This window comes from Chelonoidis abingdonii, chromosome 4, assembly GCF_003597395.2.
Source record: "Chelonoidis abingdonii isolate Lonesome George chromosome 4, CheloAbing_2.0, whole genome shotgun sequence".
In the NCBI taxonomy this organism is placed as follows: domain Eukaryota; kingdom Metazoa; phylum Chordata; order Testudines; family Testudinidae; genus Chelonoidis; species Chelonoidis abingdonii.
This window is the reverse complement of record NC_133772.1, coordinates 21,317,144-21,345,087: the sequence shown is the minus strand read 5'-3', so window position 1 is coordinate 21,345,087 and position 27,944 is coordinate 21,317,144. Positions and strand designations below refer to the sequence as shown.

Sequence of the window (27,944 nt, the reverse complement as noted above, 5' to 3'; positions counted from 1 at the left end):
AGCTTGAATGGTGCTATGCCAATTTACAGCTGCAGAGCCACTTGTTGTTTATCTTTCCAGCAATGTGCATTGCAGCTTTTGATGCATGTATGTTGTGGGGGATAGACATTCCACATCGTTCTAGAATTTAGCAGCTCTCTCAGCATTCATACTACACTAGCACCAGAGTTTCTGAGCACCCTCTGGACTGTTAGCTGAGACTAAGCACAAGTTAGGAGGGGGGCATGGAATAGTGCTCCACCCCCATCCTTGACGGCTTCCCTTACACTACTCACCAATGGGCTAATACCACAGCTGGGTTCTTCAGGGTGCAATGAGATCCTGGCCAAGACTTTCTCCCCAATCACACCACCTACACTGGCCACAGGTGGCAGGGCTGCACAGGAGTCTCCAGAGACTCCCCCTACACATCACAGCAATTTACTCCGTAAGGCAGGGGTCAGCAACCATTCAGAAGCGGTGTGCCAAGTCTTTATTCACTTTAAGGTTTCATGTGCTGGTAATATATTTTAATGTTTTTTAGAAGGTCTCTCTATCAGTCTATATTATATAACTAAACTAGTGATGTATTGTAAAATAAACAAGGTTTTAAAAATGTTTTAAGAAACTTCATTTAAAATGAAATTAAAATGTTGATCTTACGCCACCGGCCCACTCAACCCACTGCTGGTCTGGAGTTCTGGTCCACTAGGCCAGCAGTGGGCTGAGCGGGGCCTGCGGCTGGGACCCCAGCTGGCAAGGGTCCAGCAGCCAGAACCCCAGACTGGCAGCTCAGCCTGCTGCCTCTCAGGGGTTCCATTCGCCAGCTCCTGCCAGCCAGGCTCCTGGCTTCTGGACCCGCTCAGCCTGCTGCCAGTCTGGGGTCCCGGCCCTGCCCACATACAGTGGGTACCTACCTGGGCCAGAACCAGGGAGAAGGTAGGTACCCACTCCATTTAAAAATCGGCTCACATGCCATCGGTTGCCGACCCCTGCTGTAGGGCCTGACTTTCTGATACGGTAGCATTTGCATTCGTATAAATGGTAACACGGTGCAGGACAATGGAGGAGTGGGCCCTGGGTATGGCTACTTTTAGTGCTGCATAAAGCGTGGGTAAAACAGTCTGGGATCTCAGCCACTGTTTGTAGCCGTTATACAGGGCTTTATTTCAGCATCTTGCTGCATGCACAGAAATTGCCTCCTCAATGTATATACACCTCCCCCTTGATTTTATTGTATTTATTTTTGGCCAAATTGGAGGGAAGAACTGTCTGACAGTGACAAGCCATCCCTCCAAACCTCACTCTCAGGAAATATCTTCACAAGCCACACTGTTATCTTGGAAGAGCCATCATGATTTACACAGCTTATGAAAGGCATTTCATTAGCCAAGCATGTGCACGCCAATTTGTGGGGCATTCATTTGAATCAATTCTTTATTTAAAAAAGAAAAGTGATCAAATGAGAACCACTCTAATTGCCTCAGGGAGAAAGTTCTAAAAACATAGATGTTTGGTGTCAGAGGGAGGGGGATTGTTGTTGTCTTTTCCTGCAGACCGGTGCATAGTGTTAGTGCTTTACAAGCTCTTGGGCAGGCTGGCAAAAACATGATGGCACTTTGCGTTTTCTTTATGGCCTTTTGTGCACCCAATCTCTGGGCATTTTATAAGATGAGACTTATTGATGTGTGGCCCTTGTGCTGGCCCTCAGCACCGATATGAAGCTTAATAAGTGTAGACCCTGATCCAGTAATGCTTGGTCACATGAATAGCTTTACAAACAGTGGGTCATATCCCCAGCTAGTGTAAATCAGCATGTATCTATTGACACATTGAGTTCAATGCTCCATGCCTGAATAAAGTTACTCACATGCATAGGTGTTTGCCATACTCCTGTGAGATGGGTTTTACAATCCCTATTTTACACATGGGGAAACTGAGGCTTGCCTAGGGTCACATGGAGTATGTGGTACTGAACCCAGCAATGCTGACTTTCAGAGTCATTCCTTTAACCACTAGGCCACATGTCCTCTCCTAGAGATGGAACAGTCTTCAGAACTGGAGAGCAACAAAAATGATCAGAGGTTTAGAAAACATGGCCTGTGAGGAAAGGTTGAAAGAACTAAGCATGTTTAGTGTAGAGAAGAAAGAGGAAGTGGGAGAGAACGCGGTAACCTCCAAGTAGGTAAAGGGTTGTTGAACAATTTATCATGGTCCTCTTTACATGTCCACCAAGGGTCGGACAAGCAGACTAAGCCAATTCCTTCGGTAAGGGAGATGGCAATAAGATTGGGAAAGGCTCTCCAATGATAAGGATACTTCAGCACTGAACAGATTACCTAGGGAGGTGGTGGAATCTCCATTATTGGTGGCTGTTAAAAAACACCTGTCTGGGATGGTCTGGGTTAACTTAGTCTTGAATCAGCACAGTGGGGTGAACTACATGACCTCTTGAGGTCCCTTCCAGCCCTACATTTCTCTGATGTATTATGTAGGGCCTAATCTTGCTGCTACTGAAATCAAGGGCAAGGATCCTATTGATTTCACCTTATTTTGTACACTGATTTTTAAGTTAAACACTGATAGACCCTCTAGAGTTGAGATGGCAGCAGTGGCAGCCAACTCTCATTGCCCCTACACTGGACCTGCTCTGTGAGTAAACTGACAAATCTGCAGGCTTCTTAATCTCTCACCATTCAGTCACCACCAATAAATAGAGTGAAGCAAGTCAATCAGTGGTATTTATTCCCTAAACAAGAAGAAATCTATAAAACTATAAATGGATATTGTCAGATTAACTCCTCTTAAAAACTGCATGCATGTATGTCCTTACCTGTGTTACTAGTAACACCTGAGATTATTAAAAAGGAATGAACTTGTAAAATCTAAATTGGCTTCTGCTGTTTGTTTGGGTTCTGCATATGACTCATCTTGGACACTGGAATCAGATTAATTAGTTTCACTTCCAGGATCTTAATGCTGAGTTGCAGTATCTCGGTCAAAAATACTGCAGGGCAATGTTTGAACTAATTGCATGGACATCTAACATGAGAACCTCTCTTGCTGTCAGACTGTGTAAACACTTTGGCCCAAATGCTCAGGTAGTATAAATCAGCATCACTCCATTGGACCTATGGCAATTTAATTTACACCAGGTGAGGATCTGGTCCATTCATTCTTTTAAGAGATAAACAAACCCCAAATTTTGGGGGATTGGAATTTGAGTTTTTGAAGTTCTGGTCCAAATCTGAAATTAATGTCTGGCCCACTTCTCTAATGTACCAGATCAAAACCCCAGTTCCAAATAACCCCTCAATTTTTGCAACATGCATCTCTGAATCCTCCTGCAGTTATCAAGCCTACTTCTTCTCACTTATGCCAGTGAAACAGCCAGCCGATCTGTCATTCTCAAGTGTTCCCGTCATTGTTCATTCCTGTAATGTCACTTTTTCATGGCCTGCTAATCATAAATGTAGTATTAATAGAGTGAAATTAATTAAATGTGCAGCTTAAAGAACCCTTTCAGTCTACATAAATCTTCACTTAAGCCCTGATTCGGCAAGGTACACCCATCCAACTTTAGCATGTGAGAAGCTCTAGTGAAGTCAATGGGACTATTACAGGCTTAAAGTTAGACATGCATGCCAGTCTGTTGCTGCATCAGGGACAAAGACCCTGATTCAGGCAAGCACGTAAGATCATCCCTATTAATGAGAGCAGTCAAGCATGTGCTTAAGTACTTTGCTGAACGGGGATGTCTTGCTGATTTGAGGGCCATCAAGAAAAGGACTAGTTTTGAGACTCGAAGAATGAGCATTGTCCATAATGTACCAAATTTGATCATTTAAAAATGAAACAGAACAAAGAGCACCTATGAAGAAAAAACAACCAAGCAAAAGACCAGACCACAGATTGATCTCCGATTACATAGGACTGGAGAACCATTTCTGTGCATGACCTTTGCTGCTAATGGTCTTTGACTAGAATATGTACTGAAGCCCTTAACTTCCAGCCAATAAGAGAAAGTTGGCCTCTTGTCAGAGCATGAGACATCCTGATTTCTTCACAGTGGAATAAAAGCTTGTCTATAGGATAGCATGTTCCCACATTAGACACCATGCTGCAGATTTCCTAGGGTGAGACCGCCAGTGTGTCCTCCTTAAAATCCAGTCCTTCCTGCTCCTCATTCTCCAGCTGCTCTAGTTTGCTTGATTTGTCATGTAGTATCTCCCCATGACTCTTCAGAAATCTGAAATAAAAAACACTTGAGAATTGGCATCACTAGATCGAGAGCAGCCAAAATTCCCTGTGCGCTCAAGAGGGGCCTGATCCAAAGTCCACTGAAGTCAATTGTTGCCTTTGCAGCAACTTCAGTGGGCTCTGGATCAGGCCTTAAGAGATCAGGGCATGAAGCAGCTTTCAGAAGATGCTGGGCAACTTACAAGGCACCTGATTCTGCAAGATACTCATCACCCTCATCTCTTCCTTAGGAGTTGAGGGAGCTCAGCCTCTGACAGGATTGGGCCCATGAGCCTAGTCTATAGATCAAAATCAGAACCTCTTATCCCAGCCCTAGACGCCTGTAAAACAGGACCTAGATTTTGGCTTTGCAGAGAAAAGCTCACAACTGAGGCTTTGCAAAACCAAAACCACCCCCCGTGTTTAACTCGGCCTGAAGGCCAACTTCTGCTCTCACAAAGATGTGTGCAGCTTTAGCGGGAACTGTGTGCGCATAAGGGTGGAAGTTGGCTTTGGACCAGGTTCTGATTTCAGTTAACAGCAGTGTCCATCTAGAGCAATTCCATTTACTCCAGTGCAATTACTTTGGATATGCATCAATATAACTGAGATGAGAATTTGGCTCTAACTTTTTTGAGGACGCTTTAGATCTAAGGAGATGAAGAGCACTCAATGCACAGGATGGATGAAGGCAGCTGAGCAATTTTCCCATTAACTAGTAACATCTCTCTTTATAGGGTCATTTTAGCTGTCTGACTTATGTCCTCTAAATCAGTGGTTCTCAACCAGGGGTCTGGAGCCCCATGGGGAACCACAAGGAGGTTTCAGAGGGTCCACCAAGCAGACCCAGCATTAGACTTGCTGGGGCTCAGGGTAGAAAGCCAAACCCCCACTACATGGGGCTGAAGTCCTGGGCCCTGCCACCTGAAGCTGAAGCCAAAGCCTAAGCAACATAGCTTTTGTGGGGCCCCTGTGTTGTGGGGCTCCAGGCACTTGGCCTGCTTGCTAAATCCCGAACGCTTGCCCTGGCTCTTGTATGCAGAAAAACAGTTGTGGCACAGGTGGGCCTTGGAGTTTTCATAGCATGTTGGGGGAGGGAGCTCAGAAAGAAAAAGCTTGAGAATCCCTGACCTAAATAACAGCTTCTGTCCCGGTTCCTTTTTGATAATGTTGAGTTTGTAGTAATGTCTTAAGGCTCTTGACATCTTCTCATAAGTCATGTTCACCCGGTTCTGTAAGAATAAAATACATTTCAGTACAAAGCACCCATAGGATCAGGCTCTAAAAGGAGGTGAGGCACTTCCTCTTTAACCTGGGGACAAGTAAGACCTGGTACTTGAGAGTTAAGGAATGACCAGCTGATTCTCAGCCAGACTTACCTTATGATTTCCCCAGAGCCTGGCAAGTCCATTAGGATCAACAACCCGGAAAATCTTGGCTTCTTTATCTTCCCACTTGATGTATGGCTCATACCGGCTGTCAGAGAGGAGCTGATAGACATAATCCCAGAGTAACCTGCAGTCTGCATGTTAACAGAAGAAAACATTGACAGTTTTAAGCTAGGAAGAGTCCACACAATCTGCAGCCAATCAGCAGACAGTGTTCAGTAATACCTTCCTCTCATATAGTGCTTTACATTAGATCTCAAAGCACTTTACAAAGGAGGTAGTTATTATTAATCACATTTTACAGATAGGGAATCTGAGGCACAGACTCATTGCTCTGGACCTCAGAAGCATGGGATAAGCTTCCCCGGCCAGGGAGACTGTCTAACCCTCACATACTGTGTAGCACTCTGTCCCTTTTTAGTGATGGCTGGGTCATGTACTGAGGTTGAACCTGCTAACTTGGCTAACAGAGCTGGTCCTTTTAATGCTGGCAGTAGAATCATAGATTATTAGGGTTGGAAGGGACCTCAAAGAGATCATCTAGTCCAACCCCCTGCTCAAAGCAGGACCAATCCCCAAAATCCCTAAATGGCCCCCTCAAGGATTGAGCTCACCAACCTCGGTTTAGCAGGCCAATGCTCAAACCACTGAGCTAGTAGACTCATGATCTTAAAACCAGAGGTTCTGCGTTCAACCCCTACTGTAATAATTCACCCAGAGGCATGGCACTGGACAAATACAGCTGTCATTTCTGCTCCGAGTAGGGCAGCAGGAGGCAAATGAGCCCCACACACTGTGCTCTCTCCAAGAGATCTTACCTTTGTTCTTGTCATCTTTAGAATAACAAAGGCTTTTAGACTCTGACCTGCTGTGTGGGCAAGGACACCTAACAGGACTCATCTCTAACTGTATACAGTAATGGTGATAGTCTCAAGTCATCCTTGCAGCTCTAAGTTGGCTGCTCTCACTGGACTCACCACTGAGTTTTGGAAGCATAGACCTAGATTTCCCAGTGAAACCTCTTGTATGCTCCTTGTTGGATGGAAACTGTTTACATCCCCAGGCATCTTATTTTTCATGCACTGCTGCTTTCAGTTGCTGAGAGCCTGTCTGACACAGGGATGAGGATTTAAAAATTAATACTCACCTGCAATTTTTCCATCGACTGGGGCTGGCGATGTATTGGGAAAAGAACAGATGATCTCTGCCCTGTAGCTGACTTCTGGGCTGTGATGAGAGAGATTAAGTGGCTCCGCTGTACAGGAAGCTTTGCTAGGAGACCTGAGCTGTTCTGCATGGCTCAGACAGCTCGTTGACAATGAGGGGACTGCAGCTGGGGAAACTTCTAACCTGCACTTCACACCTGCAAGGAAACCCAACGCATCCTTGTTTGTTACAGTATTTCCAGGATGACCCTATGAGAACAATTTACCAGTATGATATGGAGCACAGACTGGCTAGGATGGACTTCTGGGCAAAGTCCATGCCTCATGTCTGCTCCAGGGGGATGATGGACAAGGTTCTCCTGGCACTGATGTTAGTGTAACGCTGACTTCAGTGCATGCAAGTGGAGAATGGAGTCTATTGGGCCATCCTAAGGGAGGGGAACTGTTGCAGAAGGAAGCAGTGGGGAACTGAAAGGGCACTGAGGTGATGGTAGGGAGCCACTGGATAGGAGGAGGGTAGATAGTGAGTCATCAGAGGAAGCCAGGAAGGGAAAGTGAAGAATGTCAGATCAGGCTAGGACAAAACATCATATAAGGCATCTAAAAGCTGGGCTTCCAAAAACTGAGGCAACTCAAAATTAGAGGCCATAGCTGAAACTGTCACCCCCAGGTGACTTGCTGATGGCTGCAGTCTATCAGAGCTGGGATTAGAATTGGGGATTCCCTGGCCCCAGTCCTGTGCTCAGCCCACTAGGCCTTGCCGCCCTCAGACAAAAATGTAAACATGCAAATGACAGAGCTGACAGGCTTGTTTCCTTGATGAACCCCACCCCCACCTCCCACATCCACTGAAGGCTCCTAAATAGGCACGGTACCTTCTGGATGGCTCTGGATCTGCATGTGTTTTGCCTCCCTAAAGGGTGAGTTAAATAAAGGGCTGCACATCAGGGCTCTTCTCTGGGTCTTAATGTACTGGAGTAACTCATACAAAACATCACCTGTGGGGAAAGGAAAGACATTTGGGTGCATCTGGATTAGTAGGGTCTGAAATGTGTTTAATCACAGCAGTCTGCCTGGGCAAGGGGTACACTGCACAGTGAAATGGACAAGGAAAGCTGACACACATCCTCCGCTGTCATGTGGTCTCTAGCCATGTGCCTAGCTGCTGCCCAGTCCATCACAGTTTAAGGGACTCTCGTGAAAGTGTGTCTTGTAGATAAGGCACTAGACTAGACTCAGATACCATCAAGAGCGAGATTTTTAAGGCCAGAAGGGGCTGTTTGACCTCCTGTGTAACATGATGTGCTAACAAAGGGCATAGAATTTCACCATAGTCTCAGATCTTCTAGACTCAGTGTCCTTGGACCAGGCACTTGATGGCTCTCTGCCTTAGTCCCCGTCGGCAAAAGGGGGCTGATGCCTTTGTCAATCTTGTTTCATTACACTATAATCCCTTTAGAGAAGGGACAGTCTCTTACTATGTGCAGGTACAATGCACTAGGCACAACGGCTCTGAGCTGGGTGTGAGCCTCTGGTGCTACCGTAAGGCAAATAATTATGGAGTCTTCTCCATGTGCAGTAGCAGAATTCAAGTAGTCCACCATCTGTTCCCTCCACCCTTGTGAATTTCTTGACAGGCATATCCCACACTTGCACCCCAAAGGACCTCAAACTTTTAACAGACAAATTACAAAGGGTCAGTTCACCCCCACTGAAACTGCAGCCACCTCTGGGGTGGAACACAACAGCTGTTTTTAAGAGTGCATTACAACTTTACACAGCAGTTCAGTATAGGAAACAAACTTACTATACCTAATTGAAACTGCAGGAGAACTATGTATGGCCTGTGTGTGATGTTGGCAAACCAGGTGCCAGCTCATGCAAGGTCCCCACATCCCAACGAAACACTGACAAATACACAGCTGGAATCAATCTAACTCACCTGTGTGTTAGCATTATTAAAATGGGTATTAAATTATAAAAACGTGTTTATGGAATGCTTGTGTGTTGCTGCATGCATTAATTTCACTTAACACTGTATCCCATATTGTAAGTAATATTCAAGCATTTGTATTGTACATCTCTGTAACTCTGTAAATCAGACTGGAGAGGGACATTAACTAGTGTGAAATGCTGGTCTCCAACAGACTGTCCTGGTCAATAAGGGCTAGTCTACAATGGCAATGCTAAAGCGCTGCCATGGCAGCGCTTTCACGTGGATTGTGTGGTTGCGGCACACATCTCAGCGCTCTTAATAATTAATAATAAAAAAAAACCCACCTCCACCAGAGGTGTAGCTACCAGCGCTGAAACTTGCTGCCCTCGGGTGGGTATTTTTTCCCACCCCAAGTGAGAAAGTTGCAGCGCTGTAAATGGCCAGTGTAGACCAGCCCGAAGGAGGGCCCAATAACTCCAGATGAACTAGAGCGGAATATTAAAAAGGACAAAAGACTTTGTTTATTCTTCCCCTGCCCACCCCATGAAGATGAGTCATGCAAGTGAATTCCTCTCTCAGCTGAGTTTGCAGCTCAGAGCCCAAGGAAGGAGGAAATAAAAACCCCTGATTAGGAGGAAATGATCTCTATGCTGCTTGAACAACATTTTCTAGACCTAAACAAGAGCCCTAAAGGACATATTGAGCTTATTTATTATAAAGCTTCTGTTACCTTTAGAATCTTAAGATTGGAACTCATTTGTGTGTGTGTGTATGTTCACCTGCTTAACCTCGTAAATTACTCTCTCTTGCTTCCTTTTCCTAGTTAATAAGTCTTTAGATAGCTTATTCTAGGACTGGCTGCAAGCATGGTCTTTGATGCGAGTTCTAAAGTGCAACTGACCTGGCGTAAGTGGCTGGATCTCTACTGTATTCCATTCTAAAAGACCCATTTTAACATTACCATAAATCAAAACAGAACCCCTGAGAAAAAATACAGTAGAGATCCAGCCACTTACCGCGGTCCTCTGACTAGGAATAACCTGAATATTGCTGTGATCCTTGGTTTAAGGAATCCTCTATTGCAAATGTATTGCCTACCTCTCTGTCCCTTTTGCCTCCTCTGTCAGCAAGGCTGCCGAGGGGGAGCGGGGGGCAGGGGAAGAGGTAGCAACATTAAAGCGCTGTCACAGCACTTTAAGGATGGTCTGTTCCTGTGGCAGTGCTTTAATGTTGCTGCCTGCCCCGCATTACAGGGATGCAGAGGGGCACAGCAGCTGCTCTGGGCCCTTTAAATCAACACGGGAGCCCCAGGTGGCACGGGCTAGGTAGCCTGGAAGGGCTGGCTTGGGGATGCTGACCCCCCAGCCCTGCCCCCTTCTGCCTGAGGCCTTGCCCCTTCCAGGGGCCAGAGCTGCTCCCTTCCCCCTCCCCGTATCAGTAAATGTCCTCAGTTACTTTCACCACTCCCTGGGTGGCAAAACGGATGGGAGAAACTGAGGGGACTGTCTGTTGTTCCATGTTAAGGCTGTTCTGGCACATAAGGTGCTTACACTTGATTGGTTGGTGAAATTTAACTCTAGAACTCAAAACCAGGTTGGGGGCATGATTCTTAACCATCTGCCTTTGGTACTCATGCTCTTAAGCCACTGAAGGACAGCTTGACAGTGTCTGAGAACACAAGGCAGGATTCAAAACACAACTGACATTTGTATGAATGAGAACATCCAGAGTTCTTAGATATTAAAAGAGATCCTTATGCTTCAGGGCATATGCCAATCTCTACAGATGGGTCAGGAAGAAACTTTCTTCATAGGCAGGTTCTCCACTGCAGTGTTCTTACACCTGTCTCTGAAGCATTCCATATGGGACACTTCCAGAGGTAGGAAACTGGACTATATGGATCAGTGGTCTAATCTAATTTGGCAGTTCCTGTAATCTGTCTAGCTATAGCCTAGATGGGTGAGAAAGGCTTGGTAGGGATGCTCTCTGCACTGTGATTTTGTTTCTTCCCTCTTTCCTCAGGGCATCAAAACAAGACTGGGCAGGATTTTTATACTTTCTGTTACTGTCCTTATCTGCAGTAACAAGATGCTCCAAATAATGTATGGAGATATGCTATCCCATAGAACTGGAAGGGACCTTGAAAGGTCATCAAATCCAGTCCCCTGCCTTCACAGCAGGACCAAGTACTATCCCTGACAGATTTTTGCTGCAGATCCCTAAATGGCCCCCTCAAGGATTGAACTCACAACCCTCAGTTTAGCAGGCCAATGCTCAAACCACTAAGCTATCCTTCCCCCCAGAGCAGGGTGCCATGGTACTAGATTCTGTACAGACACATGGTGAAATTATCCCTCCCCTGAAAGGTTGACAGTCTAATCAGACAACAGGTGAGTGGGGAAATGACTTGCCCTAGCTCACACAGCAGGTCAGTGGCAGAGGGATGAACTGAAGCCAGGTTTTTCAGAATCCCAGCCCAATGCCCTATCCTGTGGACTGCATTGTACAGCACATTCAGCAGTGTCATTACAAAAGACTATTGTTTCCTCTGACCTGAACTAGGAGCCCTGTATCTGAAATCCTCCTTGGTGAGAATGCAAAGGGCTTTTCCGTTCATTTCAAACTTGCTTTCGTCTGTTTGCCGGAGTGAATATTCTTTCTCAGCCCATCTTAGCCAGTGAATCACATCATCCTTGCTCCACAGTGAGGGCTGGATTCCTGAAACCAAGCAAGAACAATCTCTGAAATAAAGCCCCAGCGAGAACAGGGGTGGGACAAGACACTGATCTTGTCCAGCATCAAACTTCTGTTCTAAAGGAACTACTTTCTAATTACAATAAATCAGAACAAACCCCTGAGAGAGAAAATGCAGTACAGATGAGCTTGATGGATAACGTTTGGCTCTGGTATCATCCACTTACTCCTCCTAACATCACTGGCTCAGATTCTCAGAGGACTAGGAACTGTGTGCACAGTTACAATACGAGCTGTGTGCCTAATTCTGAGGCCTGTTTGAAAATCCCAGCCTCTGAGTATAACTAGCCTTATCTCCTCCCAAAGCACTTGACAGCCCTTACTGCATCCTCACACCCTGGTGAGAGCAGTGACTGGCATTAGACCAACTTATTTACATGACAGTAGAACCTATAGCTCCAGCTGACATCCTGGTCCCATTACCCTAGGTTCTGTACAGACAGTAAGAAGAGTTCATGTAACCCTCTGGTCAGTGTTACTTCCCTTTGGCCTCATACACATGCACATAAAAGGTAAGGTAGAGTTTGCATGCCTGGGTCCTGGAAAGGTCAGGGACATAAGGATGTGAGGAAGGAAATCAAGGCAGCAGGAACTGACTTAAGAGTCCCATTTCTTGGGAAAAGTCACTTCACTGTTCTGTGCCTCAGTTTCCCCACTTGTGAAATGAGGATGACTTAGCCACTTCTAAGGTAACTAATGTTTGTGAAACCAATATGAGCACAGTGTGTACTGTTCCACCTTCTAGTGACTGGTCAGCTGGAGCATAACAGCCTACTAGTGCTATTTGTTAATGGAGTTACTCCTTTAACTCCAGGGGTAGAGGTTTCAGTACAGTACTGAAGACCCAGAAGTCAGATTATGCTGGTGTCCTACGTAGTGGGCTGTAGCTTTTGCACAGTGCTTTATAAAATACCTCCTCAGTGATGTTAATTTGTAGGCCATTAAACAAGGCACCATCTACTCACTGAGCCTGCCTGGTAATTTGAAGATTTCGCCTTCACTGATTGGCTGCGAGAAGGCTGCACACCTGGATTGTGATTGCAGTGGTAAGGAAGCTGCTGTTACAGGGCTCACAGAAGAACTGACTGTCACTTCACCCTGGGGGAGAGAGGTTAACACGTCAACTGACAAAGAACAGCACCAGCTGTAAGTACCCTGATGCTGGGCCCAAGCATGGATATTTTTTAAAGCAGTCTCAAACAGTAGCATTATTCTGTTTAATGCAGGTATCCTCTTGTAACCTCCCCTCAAAAGCTCAGCAAACTTGAGCCTGGTATGGTAGGTGGAGGGGACACTATCAGGGAAAATCCACTGCAGGAACCAGTGCTGATTCAGTTTAGGGTACTCTCCTCTGAGTCAGTCCTGAATCAGTGCTGTGTTCCTGGAAGTGCCATCTTACGCCCAAGACATAAATCAGAAGTGCTAACTGTCTGAGGTGGTCAGATTCCCCCTCACTTGCTGCAAGAGCAGGCTAGGGAAGGATTTTTAACCCTCAGGTACTGATCAAAAGTCACTGGGGCAATTGCACTCTCTCCCTAATTTCTCCCTAAACTTTAACATTGGCTCTATATTTCTTAACCACACCATGGTCACAGTCCAGAGATGAAGGAATTGATCTGTGGGATGGAAGGAGCTATATGTCTAGGAAAGATGGCCTAGTGCAGTGGGTCTCAAACTTTTTTTTTTACTGGTGACCCCTTTCGCATCACAAGCCTCTGAGTGCGACACCCCCCCAAATAAATTAAACACTCTTTTCATTACAAATGCTGGAGGCAAGCAGGGTTTGGGGTGGAGGTTGACCGCTCACAACCCTCCATGTAATGACCTTGGGACCTCCTGAGGGGCCCCAACCCCCAGTTTGAGACCCCTCTGGCCTAGTGAATAGGGTGCTGGCCCAAGTTCAATTCTTAGCCCAGCAACAGGCTGCTTGAGCGCTCGTAGGCAGGTCACTTAATCTACCTTCTGCCTCAAAAAAAAAAAGAAACCAGAGCTAATATTTCCCTACCTCACTCAGGTGGCTGAAGGTTAATTCTGTTAATGACTGTGAGATGCTCAGGATACCATGGCAATGGCAGCCATTTATTAGCTGTATTCCCTCTACCTCTCTTGTCAATTTCAGCATAAATGGCAACTCCCACCCTTGTATGGCCTTATTTACCATAGTGTTCAAGACCTCACGTTCTTTAATGGGTTTATCCTTCCAACATCCTGTGAGGTAGGGCTACCCCCACTTAGATGGGAGAGCTTATACATTGCCAGACCAAGGCCCAGATCCTCAAAGGTGCTGCCTATCTGTGACTTTCCCAAGGTCCCACAAGGGGGCTGTGGCAAAGCCTGGAATTAACCTAGACCTGTCAGAATAGCATTTAATACCATAAGCCCCAGACCATCCATCTGCTGTAAGAGTTCCCTCTGTATCCCCTGGGAATTGATTATATGGGGTATGCACACCTGATTCTAATGGATAATCCTTGTTCAGTGCTGAAGGGGGGAGGAGGATCATGAAAAGGGTCCCTGCCAATTTGCTGGAGGTGGGGAGGAAATATCATTCCAAACCCAGTCCGTCACTTCTGTTAATCCAGAACATGTTTTATTGGCCTTGTGGATGGGGGGAAGTTGTAAACCTGAGATCCTGACCTTTAGTAATGCTTTTGCTAGTCTCCCATGACATCTTCATAGACAAACTAGGGGTAATGTCATCTAGATGAACGTGCTTAAAGTGGGTGCAAAATTGGTCGAAAGACCATACTCTAGATAGTGGTTTGCTGTCAAGCTGGAGGGACTGATAACTAGTCTCAGTGGGGCACTGCAGGGGTCTATCCTGGTCCAGTATTAATATTTTCATTAATGACCTGGATAATGGAGTCTAGATTGTGCATAAAACTTTTGCAGATGACACCAAGCTGGGAGGGGTTGCTAACACTTTAGAGGAGAGGATTAGAATTCAAAGCAACCTTGACAACTGGAGAACCAGTCTGAAATCAACCATCTGAAATTCAACTAAGACAAGTGCAAAGTACTCCACTTAGGAAGGAAAAATCAAATGCACAATCCCAAAATTGGAGATAACCTGCTAGGTTATAGTGGATCACAGATTTAATGCAAGTCAAAAATGTGGTGCAAAAAAGCCTAATATCCTTCTCAGGTGCATTATGTCATATGTAAGACAGTGGAGGTAATTGTCCTGCTCTATTTGGCACTGATGAGATCTCAGCTGGAGTACTATGTCCAGTTCTAGGTACCACACTTCAAGATGTGGACAAATGGGAGAGAGTCCAGAGGTTTAGGAAACTTGACCTATGAGAAAACGTTACTGAGCATCTTTAGCCTTGAGAAAAGGAGGGACAGGGGGAAACTGATAACAGGTCTTTACATATTTGAAGATTAAGAGGACTGATCAATTGTTCTCATGTCCATAAAAAGTAGCATGAAGAGTAATGGGCTTATGCATCCAATCCAAATTATATTGTGAAATGTGCAAGGAAGTAGTCTTTTCCCCTCCCCCTTTGAATCCCAGTAATGTGGTTCTAACCAATTGCTGAGCTGACTTTACACTGGAAAAGATTTCACTCCCTGGGAACTTTACTACCCACCCTGCAAAAAGATTTAGCCAAATTTTCTAAACCAGCCACTGATTCTGGGCACCTTAATTTCTGGGAGCCCAGCTTGGGCCTGAATGGTGGAGGTGCCGCACCCTTGCAGTTCCCAGTGACTTCATTTGGAGTTGGGGGTGCTCAGCACCTCCAAAAATCAGGTGCAAAGATACACAAATTGAGCAGTTCCAAACCAAGGCACCCAAAACCACTAGCCACTTTTTTAAAAAGTTGGCCATACACTTTTCTCACCTTTCCAAGCTGCCAAGGAACATCCAGACTCTAAAGCAAGGATCCTCAGCCGCAGGCAGTTCCTTCACACAATCAGTATGTGTCACTCTAGTTGAGCCTAAAGATGCGAACCTGGTATCAGCCAGAATGAATGGTGCATTCATGGGAGGAGCTACTGGCAATGTGAATATTCTAATCTACATGCACAGGGCCATTCTCCTCCTGACCTGCTGCTTACAAACAGGGAAGAATCAGTAGGGGAAGTAGAAGTGGGTGGCAACCTGGGCAGCAGTGACCATGAGATGGTTGAGTTCAGGATCCCCACAAAAGGAAGAAAGGAGAGCAGCAAAATACAGACCCTGGACTTCAGAAAAGCAGACTTTGATTCCCTTAGGGAACTGATGGGCAGGATACCCTGGGAGGCTAATCTGAGGGGGAAAGGAGTCCAGGAAAGCTGGCTGTATTTTTAAAGAAGCCTTATTGAGGGTGCAGGAACAAAACATCCCGATGTGCAGAAAGAATAGCAAATATGGCAGTTGACCAGCTTGACTTAACAGAGAAATCTTCAGTGAGCTTAAACACAAAAAGGAGGCTTACATGAAGTGGAAACTTGGACATATGACTAGGGAGGAGTATACAAATATTGCTCCAGCATACAGGGGTGTAATCAGGAAGGCCAAAACACAACTGAAGTAGCAGCTAGCAAAGGATGTGAAAGGTAACAAGAAGGGTTTCTACAGGTATGTTAGCAACAAGAAAAAGGTCAGGGAAAGTGTGGGACCCTTAATGAATGGGAGAGGCAACCTAGTGACAGATGTGGAAAAAGCTGAAGTATTCAATGTATTATTTTTCCCCTCGGTCTTCACAGACAAGGTTAGCTCCCAGACTGCTGTCCTGGGCAATACAGTATGGGGAGCAGGTGAGCAGCCCTCAGTGGTGAAAAAACAGGTTAAGGATTATTTAGAAAAGCTGGACATGCACAAGTCCATGGGTCCAGATCTAATGCATCCAAGGGTGCTGAGGGAATTGGCTGAGGTGATTGCAGAGCCATTGGCCAGTGTCTTTGAAAATTCATAGTGAGCAGGGGAGGTCCTGACAATTGGAAAAAGGCAAATGTAGTGCCCATCTTTGAAAAAGGGAAGAACAACAATCTGGGGAACTACAGACAGGTCAGCCTCACCTCAATCCCTGGAAAAATCATGGATTAGGTCCTCAAGGAATCCATTTTGAAGTACTTGGAAGAGAGGAAGGTGATCAGGAAGAGTCAACATGGATTCACCAAGGGCAAGTCATGCCTGACCAACCTGATTGTGGTCAGGCATGGATATGGGGAAAGCAGTGAATGTGATATATCTTGACTTTAGCAAAGCTTTTGATGTGGTCTCCCATAATATTCTTGCCAGCAAATTAAAAAAGTATGGATTAGATGAATGGACACTAAGATGGATAGAAAGCTGGCTAGATTGTCAGGCTCAACAGGTACCGATAAACAGCTTGATGGCTAGTTGGCAGCCAGTATCAAGGCGAGTGCCCCAGGGTTCGGTCCTGGGGCCAGTTTTGTTCCACATCTTTATTAATGATCTGGATGATGGGATGGATTGTACCCTCAGCAAATTCATGGGTGACACTAAACTGAGAGGAGAGGTAGATGTGCTGGAGGGTAGGAACAGGGTCCAGAGTGACCTAGACAAATTGGAGGATTGGGCCACAAGAAATCTGAGGTTCAACAAGCACAAGTGCAAAGTCCTGCACTTAGGATGGAAGAATCCCATGTACTGCTACAGACTGGAGACTGACTGGCTAAGCAGCAGTTCTGCAGAAAAGAACCTGGGGATTACAGTGGATAAGAAGCTAGATATGAGTCAGCAGTGTGCCCTTGTTGCAAAGAAGGCTAACGGCATATTGGGCTGCATTAGTAGGAGGATTGCCAGCAGATCGAGGGAAGTGATTTTTCCCCTCTATTTGGCAGTGGTGAGGCCACATCTGGAGTATTGCATCCAGTTTTGGGCCCTCCACTACAGAAAGGATGTGGACAAATTGGAGGGAGCCCAAGGAAGGGCAACGAAAATGATCAGGGGGCTGGGGGCACATGACTTACAAAGAGAGGCTGAGGAAACTGGGTTTGTTTAGTCTGCAGAAGAAAGGAGTGAGGAGGGATTTGATAGCTGCTTTCAACTACCTGAAGGAGGGTTCCAAAGAGGATGGAGCTCAGCTGTTCTCGGCGGTGGCAGCTGACAGAACAAGGAGCAATGGTCTCAAGTTGCAGTGGGGGAGGTCTACGCTGGATATTAGGAAACACTATTTCACTAGGAGTGCAGTGAAGCACTGGAATGGGTTACCTAGGGAAGTGGTGGAATCTCCATCCTCAGAGGTTTTTAAGACCTGACTTGACATAGCCCTGGCTGGGATGATTTTGTTGGTGTTGGTCCTGCTTTGAGCAGGGGTTGGACTAGATGACCTCCTGAGGTCTCTTCCAACCCTAATATTTTATATTTTATGATCTCTCCTGGGCTCAATGTCTTCATAACACAGCCCAAGGTAGCCACACTATTACATTTGAGCAACAATTTATAACTGCAGCAGAAGATGCACCATTTCCATTTATGGAGTAGTTGTGTATTATGGAACTACGAAGTCTCATACTTTATGTGGACAATGTCTTTAATGCCTAGTGTTAATTGTGTCCAAACCAGGAAGATCCTTCCAAAATTAATCTCTGCACTTCTTTCAGCGGGTCTGTTATTAGCTTTATTAGCAGTAGTATTGTTTATCTGCTTTTAAAACAAAACAAAACGAAAAAATCTCTATTTACTAGGAGACAATCCAGCATGAACTTGAAACACTTTTTACAGCAACATGAAGCATGTTTCAGATTCATTCTAAGCAACAGGCTACAGGAAAAATAGAAGTGAAAGATTAGCAAGATAAATTATATGTTTCTCTTCTGGAAAGACACTTTCCAACTTTGTTTTTTTTTTTCTCCCCTTGCTCAACTATATTGCAGCTAGATTTACCCTTTTGAAAAAAATCCAGGTGGTTGATATTCTGCCAATTTGCAAGTATTCTTGGGAGACCAGAAAAGCAGCCTTAATTATTCCATTTATTTTCTCCTTTTTAGAGTGTATGAGGCCCCTTCATTTCCCTAGTTCTCATGGGTTCTCTTCAAGGGGTCTATGGAGGCTTGCTGCAGACTTCATAAAACTTACCTTGAAACACAACCTAAATCATGGAGTATTCCAGCAGCTCTAAGTTAAGGTGATCTTGTAAAATTATGGGGGAGATATTAAAAAAAAAATTATTCTCTGCATAATACTAGTATATTGGTCCACGCTCTATATACCGAAGCATGATCTAGTCTGCTTTGCCTCCTTCCCCTTATGAGCTGTCCCTGAGGAAGGAAGGGGAATTCCAGTGTTTGTTAATTACAGGCTTATACAGAGCAAGGAGGATCAGAATGTTTCAAGATCTGAAGCCTCAGCAAGATTGTAAGAGTCTGGGGGTAGGGGGCAGAGTAGAGGGGCTAGGACAGCTTGGGGATTTGGGGGGAAAGCTATACTGAGGGGGCAGAGACTTCTAGCGAGGGTGTATGAGGAAGGTTGCTAGAAGTGTTTGAAGGGGGGAATATTGCTAGGGAGGGGGGTGAGCTAGCCGGGCTGTTTGAGGGGATGCGGTCGGGAAGGAAGCCGCCGGGGGGTGCTTGTGGGGACTGGAGAAGGAAGGCTGCGGGGAGGGAGAGTGCACGGGGAGGTGGGTGGCTGTTGCAGCAGCGATGTGGCTCAGCTCTTACCTGCATTGCAGGTGGAGGTGGGAGGTGCAGCTCCGGCCCTGGGGGGCTCCGCTCCCGCTGCTCCTCAAGCAGGCTTCCCCCAGATCCCCCCCACTCAGCCAGCTGGGGAGCGATCCCTTCCCTCCGCCCCGGGCTGCCTGGTCCCCCACTCGCGAGCGCAGACACAACAGTGTGTGGTCGCTGGTCTGATCCTTCCGGGAAACGAAAACGAAACAAACCGGATCTGAGAGAAGCAGGCGCTCAGCCCCGGGGCAACAGCGGCGTCCCCCCTCCCCATGCCGCCCTGGCCTCCTGCCAGCTCCCAGCGATGCCCCGCCCTGCAAAGACCTGGGGGCGCAGGGTTGGGTGGATGGCAGTGGGATCAAGGTGGCAGGGCTTGTGCCAAACCCTGGCAGTTCCTAGTCCTGGCGCCTCTAGGCTTGGCAGTCCCTAGCCCTGGCACCTCAATTGCTGTCTCTTTCATTACAAATTAAGCACTGCAGGGTGGCCACCAGCTAAGCTGCCTGGTGCCAGGGAACTGCCATCTCAGGGCACGAGGCAGACACTTCTGGGCTGGAGGATTTTGGCAGCTGCAGGCAGGGGGGTGTTTTACAGTCCCCCTCACATCTCTAAGCCCATCCGTAAATGGGTTGTAAATTTGTGTGTGGCACATGATGGCAAACACCTGCCTGTCAGACATACTGGGTACCTTAATCATACCAGGAACTAGCCTTGCATATCTCTCTGCACCCAGCCCAAATATCCTTGTTATAGCTTCCTGCAAAGTTTGCCTTTCCTATTGCAATGAGCTGGTGTCATTGCCGCCTACAGGATGAAAACAGAAGTGCTCCATAGTGTCCTAGTGCCTATACTGCTAACACATATCCAGGATCCCCCTTTAGCTTAAGTGGTAGTGGCTTGCAGGTTCTATTTTAGCAACAGGGATTTCTAGTTCCTCCCTCAGCATAGCTCTGAATGCCCCTGCTGTGCAGCATAGGGAGTGCTGTGAAATCAATGGTAATCAGGGTTGGTTAGTTCAATGTGAAATTGAAAGGCTGTGTGTCCTAGCTTCTTGAGGACCAGCTTTGATTTACAAAGGGGGTGTGAAAGTAACTCTCTATTTGTACAGTACCTAGTACAATGGGGTCCTGATCCACACCTGTAGCTCCTAGGTGCCAAGATAATACAAACAAGAAATAGCTGGTAAGTATCCGCCCCAGTCTAATACTGGATAGCATCAGAATTAGACAACTGTCATAGACCCCCTTCTGCTAGAAGTTAACTGAGAGTCTCCTTTCCTTCAAGTAGAAGGGGCTTATCAAAAAATCCTTCAGACAGCAGGGAAAGAACTCTGAGCTTGCTCTGAAAGTGCAGGCCCTTATCACTTCAGCTAAATGAGTAGGATCTGATTTCTAGCGACAGCTCTTGTGATGTTCTAAGTAGCCATATTACGCAGCTCAGTAACTACCATAAAGTCCAAGGTGGTCAGAATGTGTCTCAAGGTCTTTCTAACCCTCAATAAACAATGTATCTGTATAAAAGAATCTCCCTTTATTTATCAGGTTGAGAGAGTTCTGTGTTAATCTGGTCTGTAGATTGACTCCCTGAGCATCTCTACTACTGTTTTACATTTTCAAAGCACTGTACAACCATTTGTTGGGATTCCCTCACACTTTTTCCACTCCACTTACCTAGAACAAGCTAAGGCAGCCCTACATGGGATAAAAGGGAAGGTCCTTTCATGGATTGAGAACTGGTTAAAAAACAGGGAACAAAGGGTAGGAATTAATGGTAAATTCTCAGAATGGAGAGGGGTAACTAGTGGTGTTCCCCAAGGGTCAGTCCTAGGACCAATCTTATTCAATTTATTCATAAATGATCTGGAGAAAGGGGTAAACAGTGAGGTGGCAAAGTTTGCAGATGATACTAAACTACTCAAGATAGTTAAGACCAAAGCAGATTGTGAAGAACTTCAAAAAGATCTCACAAAACTAAGTGATTGGGCAACAAAATGGCAAATGAAATTTAATGTGGATAAATGTAAAGTAATGCACATTGGAAAAAATAACCCCAACTATACATACAATATGATGGGGGCTAATTTAGCTACAACGAGTCAGGAAAAAGATCTTGGCGTCATCGTGGATAGTTCTCTGAAGATGTCCACGCAGTGCGCAGAGGCGGTCAAAAAAGCAAACAGGATGTTAGGAATCATTAAAAAGGGGATAGAGAATAAGACTGAGAATATATTATTGCCCTTATATAAATCCATGGTACGCCCACATCTCGAATACTGTGTACAGATGTGGTCTCCTCACCTCAAAAAAGATATTCTAGCACTAGAAAAGGTTCAGAAAAGGGCAACTAAAATGATTAGGGGTTTGGAGAGGGTCCCATACGAGGAAAGATTAAAGAGGCTAGGCCTCTTCAGCTTGGAAAAGAGGAGACTAAGGGGGGATATGATAGAGGTATATAAAATCATGAGTGATGTTGAGAAAGTGGATAAGGAAAAGTTATTTACTTATTCCCATAATACAAGAACTAGGGGTCACCAAATGAAATTAATAGGTAGCAGGTTTAAAACAAATAAAAGGAAGTTCTTCTTCACACAGCGCACAGTCAACTTGTGGAACTCCTTACCTGAGGAGGTTGTGAAGGCTGGGACTATAACAATGTTTAAAAGGGAACTGGATAAATTCATGGTGGCTAAGTCCATAAATGGCTATTAGCCAGGAAGGGTAAAGAATGGTGTCCCTAGCCTCTGTTCATCAGAGGATGGAGATGGATGGCAGGAGAGAGATCACTTGATCATTGCCTGTTAGCTTCACTCCCTCTGGGGCACCTGGCATTGGCCACTGTCGGTAGACAGATACTGGGCTAGATGGACTTTTGGTCTGACCCGGTACGGCTGTTCTTATGTTCTTATGTACACCATTACCTGGTTAATCATTGTAAGATGGCTGTGAGGTAGGTAAATAAGTATTACCACCTCCACCTGACAGAGGGGAAGATGAGGGTCACCATGCCCAGAAGTAGCCAGTTGACTTTGGGTCCCTCTGTTTTTTGAGGTACCCAACCTGAGAACTTGGGCCTGATTTTCAGAGGTGCTAAGCACCTAAAATCTCAATTCTCGATGTTTGTCTTTGGCACCTGAAATCAGCAGCCAGTCCTAAAACTTGTTGCCTAAATGAGTAGGTCAAGACCACACAGCCAGTGCGTGGAAAAACTGATACAATAGCAGAAGGCCTTGACTTAACAATACTCTGTATGAAGGGTCCTAGGCGGTAGTATGAAGACACAAAAGCAAATCTGAAACAGAAAGAGGGTCAACTTAAATGCAGTAAGAGGGAAGCTGACATCAATAGCAGATCCCTTTTGTGGGCCTTGCAGCAGTTCTTCACAAGTAGATATAGATCTGAAATGAAAGGCACGAGGGCTGTCATTTGCTATAGGGCAAAGGGGGCAGGTGCCTCCCAATCTTATTTTTCTCCCCTTTTCATAGGTCAGTATGTTCCCTTTTTTTTTTTTTGGCTCCCCTCCCCCTGACTTTGCAGGATATAATATAATCTCCTATAACATTAACACAAATTTGCCCCTCCCTATCTCTTCCCCTCCAAATTTTTCTGAAATTATGCCCCAGAATGGCACAAGTCTTGACAGAAAGGACATAGGTGTTGTTTGCTTTTTTTTTTTTTTTTTTTTTAACCATTGATTTATGGGTATGTTTTCTGCTGGCAGCCAATCTTTCCTCTCCTCTTGTTTTTTGAATCCGCTTTCCTTTCTGTGACAGTTAGCCCACTAGCAGTGAGCACCTCCCTTTATGTGGTTGCTATAAAAGTAGATCCTAACTTTCTTGTCTCCTAAATGGGCTCAACTTCTGCCCTAGGAAGGGGAATACAATGAAATTTTGGGGTGACAGTGAGATTTTGGTGGATTCAATCCCAATTAAATTTTAGCCTAACCCATCCAGAAACTAAGGCCTTGTCTACACTGCTATACAGTGCTGAAACTTTCTCACTCAGGGGAGTGACCCCCTCCCAAGCGATGCAAGTTCCGGCACTGTAAAGTGGTAGTGTAGACAGTGCCACAGCCCTGGGAGCCATACTCTGAGCCCTGGTAGGTACTCCCCTTGTGGGGGTGGGTTTTTTAACAGCACTGGGAGAACTCTCTTCCCACTGCTGGAGCTGTGACTACACAGCCATATTACAGTGAGGCAGCACTTTAACAGTTGTAGTGAAGACATACCCAGACAGTGAGAAACTGGCCTGCCAGGAGCTGACTATCTTCCTATTGCCAACACCTTCCCCTGAGGGCCCAGCACCTCCTTACAGACAACTTCTCAAAGCCTGTGCCAAAAGATGATTTATACAGGCATAACTGTTGTTCTGAGTTGTGCTTTGACAACCCCCCATTGCTTCTCCAGCTGTGACTAACATGTGGGATGATACATCTGAACCACATTAAGGGACAGGATCACATTTGTCTTCATTAACAAAAGAAACATGAAACATTAAGTGCAAGTGGTAAATGTTTATTTTTCATAACTGAATAAACAAATAAATGTGGTTAGAAACTTCTCTATACTTAATCCTGAGCTTTTTAATAATAGAAACAACCATAAAGCACCCCAGCATAGAACAAAGAACACAATTTATGATCCAAGTAGGCATTTTTAAAATAATTTTATGAAACATTGATCTGTAATTTTTATATTCTGCCACCTTTGTTCCCTCATTACTTCTCCCATGCAGATTAAAGCTAATGCACTGTTACCACATGAAGGAATGCCCCTCACAGGCAATAATTTCAAATATGTTTACACTTTCTGACTCAAGAGCTACTTTTAGAAATTAACATTGACTCTGTAACATGTTGGTGGGTTTAGGTGACAGAACCTGTATGCTGAAAAACACCATTATGAACATATTTGTTACCACAACAGCTGCAATGTACTACAGTATTCTTTCTGCTGCTTTAGTGTGATCATGGCTTCAAACATCAAAGTAGCTGCTACGCAGAATATATTGCCACATAACCTGGAGGTTTCTTCAAACTAACCAGAGACTGAAGCTTCCTGGATACATAACAATTTAAAAAGTTCAAATTAAGATTCATAGCCAACGTTTTCCAAGCTGGGTGCCAAACATAGGCTCCCACCTCCATATCTAGGCATCTAAATGAAAGTGGCCTGATTTTCAGATGTGCTGAGCATCTCCAAATCCCAAAAAAAGCCAATGGAAGTAGGAGGTACTCCACACTTTAACAAGTAGGTAACTTTTCTTTCCATGTGTAAATAGTGGTAGGCAACAAAAATGTGTGTATTTGTGCACTGGCATTCAGATTTATTGACAGATGATTGATAAGGAAGTCTATATGCTGTGTATTACTGCATCCACCATTAATTTTTTCAGGAGTGGTATAAGGTGTGGTTAAAGGTGACTGTCTACAAGAAATACAATTTACAGAATTTGCTTTTTAACTAAATATAGGCCCAGTCTTGTAAACATTTATGCAGGTGAGTAACTTTACTCATGTGCCTAATCCCCTGAATTCAGTAGGTCCTAGGTGAGTAAAATTACTAAAATGATTGTGTTTGCAGCATCAGGCCCATTAAGATGTATCCCAAAGGAATGTTGTGAATAATCAAAATGCTCACAGAGGTTACATTTGATCCACCCAACTACATCACATGAGGTCAGTGACCAACACAATACATCAGCACAGTCTAAGCTAAGGGATCTCTTTGTTACGTACATCACACTGTAAATCTAGCCCAGAAATAATGCAAAACTTCATAAAACTTTCTAAACAAGAACAAAATAAAGTGAGCTGTCTCCTCTCTGAAGTCTCTTGGTTCTCCCAGGTGTAGGCCCTGTGAAAACACACATGCCAAGGTATTAAACAACATGCTGGGAATGCAAATGTGAGAAGTATCAAACCTTCTGCCTGTAAACAGAAAACATCAGGGGTCTAATCTTGCAACCTCTTGGCTTCAGTAGGAGCCAATCCCAGGAGGGAGGACTGCCGAGCTGGGCCTCAAGAAACACCGGGTCAAGGTGTTTTTAAGGAAAATGGTAGATTCCTCTTCCTGCTGCTGCTGGGGTGTGTCCATGGATGTGACGCTGTAGTTATAGAGCGCTGTTCAATGAACATACGTGGTGCTTCACAAGCATGACCAAGAACAGACAGTCCTTGCTCAAAGGAGTTTGCCATTTAATTCAGACAATACTTGCATACAGAGCACAAAGGCCTGTCCCCCCATCTCTCTCTACCTGTTCAACATCCTCGTCTCGCTCAGCATGCTGCCTAAACTCTCTGACAATCCTGTGATCAACAGCATCCCCAATGCGAGCCAGCTGAAGGGCCAGCTTCTGGCACAGTTCCTCTTGGCTGCTGCTCCTGGAGAGAAGAGCTGGCTGAGGAAGAAGGGTAAGGTGACCTGGACGGGGGTGAGCACAGGTTATACAACAGAACTGTGAACACAGTTGGCTCGCGTTGCCTGCATGGAACGTAATCCTGACTGAGGCACCTGCAAAGGTATAATTAACGGGCACCACACCTTCCCCTCAGGGCCAGGAACATTTCCTGGTCCCAAGGAATAAACCCTCCTCTGTGTTAGACAAGGCCACTCCACCCCCTCCCCCTATCCATTTGTGTGCCAGAGATATCACCCTTCCCCGCTGAGTTCCTTCTAGCGAAATTCTCCAATAATCACTCCCCATTCTTTGGGTATCAAGGACATCCCCCCATCACTCCCCCAGTGGAATACCAGGGACAATCCCTCCCCACCCCACCCCCAATCCTTCCTTGGGATACCAGGGATGTCCCTCTCCATTCTTTGGGTATCAGGGACATCCCCCCCCATCACTCCCCTCTTGGGGCACCAGGGACACCCCCCGATCCCCGTCACTTTCCACGCCCCACTGGAGAGTCAGGCTGCGGCCCTCTTCTGTCTCAGATCTGATTGGCTAGCGGTGTCAAGCCAATGGGCCAATCAGGTTGAGGAGTGGTTTGGGGCAGTGAAACCGCCCGCTGGACGCCGAACTGGAACGGCCTGCGGCGGGGAGGAGGTAAGAGAGGGAGGGGGCACTGTCCCCTTCCCCCGAGTGACTAGGAGCTGGGGCTGCCTCACACACTTTGGGGGGGGGGGTGTCTGGGAGTGCGAGGGGCTGGGGCTGCCTCCCCCCTTCTGAGGGGGGTGTTGGGGTGTGAGGGGCTGAGACTGCCCCCCCACTCTGAGGGGGATCTCTGGGGGAGCTAGGACTGCCACACTCACACACTCTGAGGGGAGTCTCTTGCGGAGCTAGGAGCTGGGGCTGCCTCCTCACACAATGTGACACCCCCTCGCTTTCATAATATCGTTCACTCTTTTGCAAGGGATGCAGAATGTTACCGAATCACAATTCTGTACTTGCACTGGTCGTGTTTTATGCTCACTTGGCACAGATGTAAACAACTACACAAGGTGCAAGGCGGTCAGTTATTTAGTGTTTAACTTTAGATTTACTGTCTATGCACAGAGTTGCAATGGTTTAACTATAGGTGTGATTTGTAAACCCACTGAGGCCAGGTTTACAGGCAGTTTCTGTACAGGTATAACTATTTTGGTTAGGGATGTTATCCTTTACAATAGGAATAATTATTCAGTGCAACCTAGTGTGGATGAAGTTTTATCAGTATAAAGGCACTTTAAATTAGTATAGCTTATTTTGTGTTAAATAACTTAGGTCTGTTTCAATATATGTTAAATCAGTTAGGAACGGGTTTAAACTAAACTGAAATAAAATGTGCTTAAACAAAAATAAGAATCCATGCAGGGGTGTGCACTAGCTTTGCTAAACTGGTGTAGATTTATGGATAGACAACCCCTTGTTTTGGGTATTAAAATGATCTTTGGAAAATATGTTTTCATTTTCTTCCAACTCTGCCCGATGCTAATAGTTCTGAAATATTTTTGCTTGGGTTGAGGTATAAAATACTGTTATATTTATATGTGGGAAATATAGCACAGATCAGTCCTGCACAACATGCGGTCCGCATGGGCTCACTGTGTGGCCCACGGGTAAGCGGCGGGGTGGGGCTGCTGGGTTTGCCCCCTGCCCAGGGGGGGCCCCAACTCACAGCCCCACATGCGCCACGCTCCAACCGCCCTAACGGCCAGAACCGCACGTGTCTCCTTCTCCCGCTCCCCCTGCCTGGCGTAGAGCGGATATGTCATTTCTGGGGCACGCTGAGGCGGGAAGCACTGGGCACGAGGCGAGCTGGTAAGTGCCGAGTGAGGGGAGGGGCGCCCGGCCTGGGCTCCAGCCGCAGCTCAGGGGAGGAGGACTGGGCCGAGACCCCTCCCTCCTCAAACCCCTCTTCGGTTGGGGGCAGGGTGGCTACTGCGCTGGTTAGTTCCAGGGTGGCCTCCGTAGTGGTCAAGGGTGGAGTGGGGTTTGAACTGTCTGTGGGCAGCCAGAAAATCCCCAGGGGAGGGGTGGGGGTGTGTGTGTGTGTTTTACACTTGCCCTGCCCTGACTGCTGCCCCATTCCCTAGTCTGGGGGAGCTTCCCTCTCCCCGGCCCCTAACACATTTCCCCCCCACCTCCCGGGCTCCTTGGGGCCCCTGTGTTTGTGTGTTGGACAGTCCCATCCAATCCCTTCACACTGCCCCGGTTTCCGCTCCCCTTAGTTCAGAGCCTCAGAAATTCTCTTCAAACTGTCCCCCTTTTCCCCTCCCCTTATTTTATGGGGGGATGATGAGCCGAGCGGGCAGGCAGCGATGGTGAGACTTCATACTTGGGCGGGAGACGAGGAGGCAAGCGGCGAGTCAGTGGCTGGAGGAGGTATCCATTTTCAATATTTTAATTTTTGATACTACTGTGTGCAGTAATATAGTGACCCTTGGGG

At 46.0% G+C, this 27,944-nt stretch overlaps 1 protein-coding gene across 2 annotated transcripts; it reads right to left on the bottom strand.

The window, feature by feature from the left end:
- Positions 1-2,707: 2,707 nt before the first annotated feature.
- Positions 2,708-19,257, bottom strand: ETV7 (ETS variant transcription factor 7). 2 transcript variants are annotated; one of them, XM_032804855.2, is made up of 8 exons: positions 19,074-19,257; positions 12,428-12,560; positions 11,262-11,426; positions 7,648-7,770; positions 6,754-6,969; positions 5,598-5,740; positions 5,350-5,450; positions 2,708-4,228 (listed from the first exon to the last, which is right to left on the bottom strand). In XM_032804855.2, exons 1-8 carry the CDS (start codon positions 19,077-19,079, stop codon positions 4,111-4,113), a joined length of 1,005 nt encoding a protein of 334 aa, XP_032660746.1. In that variant the 5' UTR covers positions 19,080-19,257; the 3' UTR covers positions 2,708-4,110. The 2 variants fall into 2 exon arrangements, with proteins under 2 accessions (XP_032660746.1, XP_032660747.1); XM_032804856.2 differs by lacking the exon at positions 7,648-7,770.
- Positions 19,258-27,944: the final 8,687 nt, after the last annotated feature.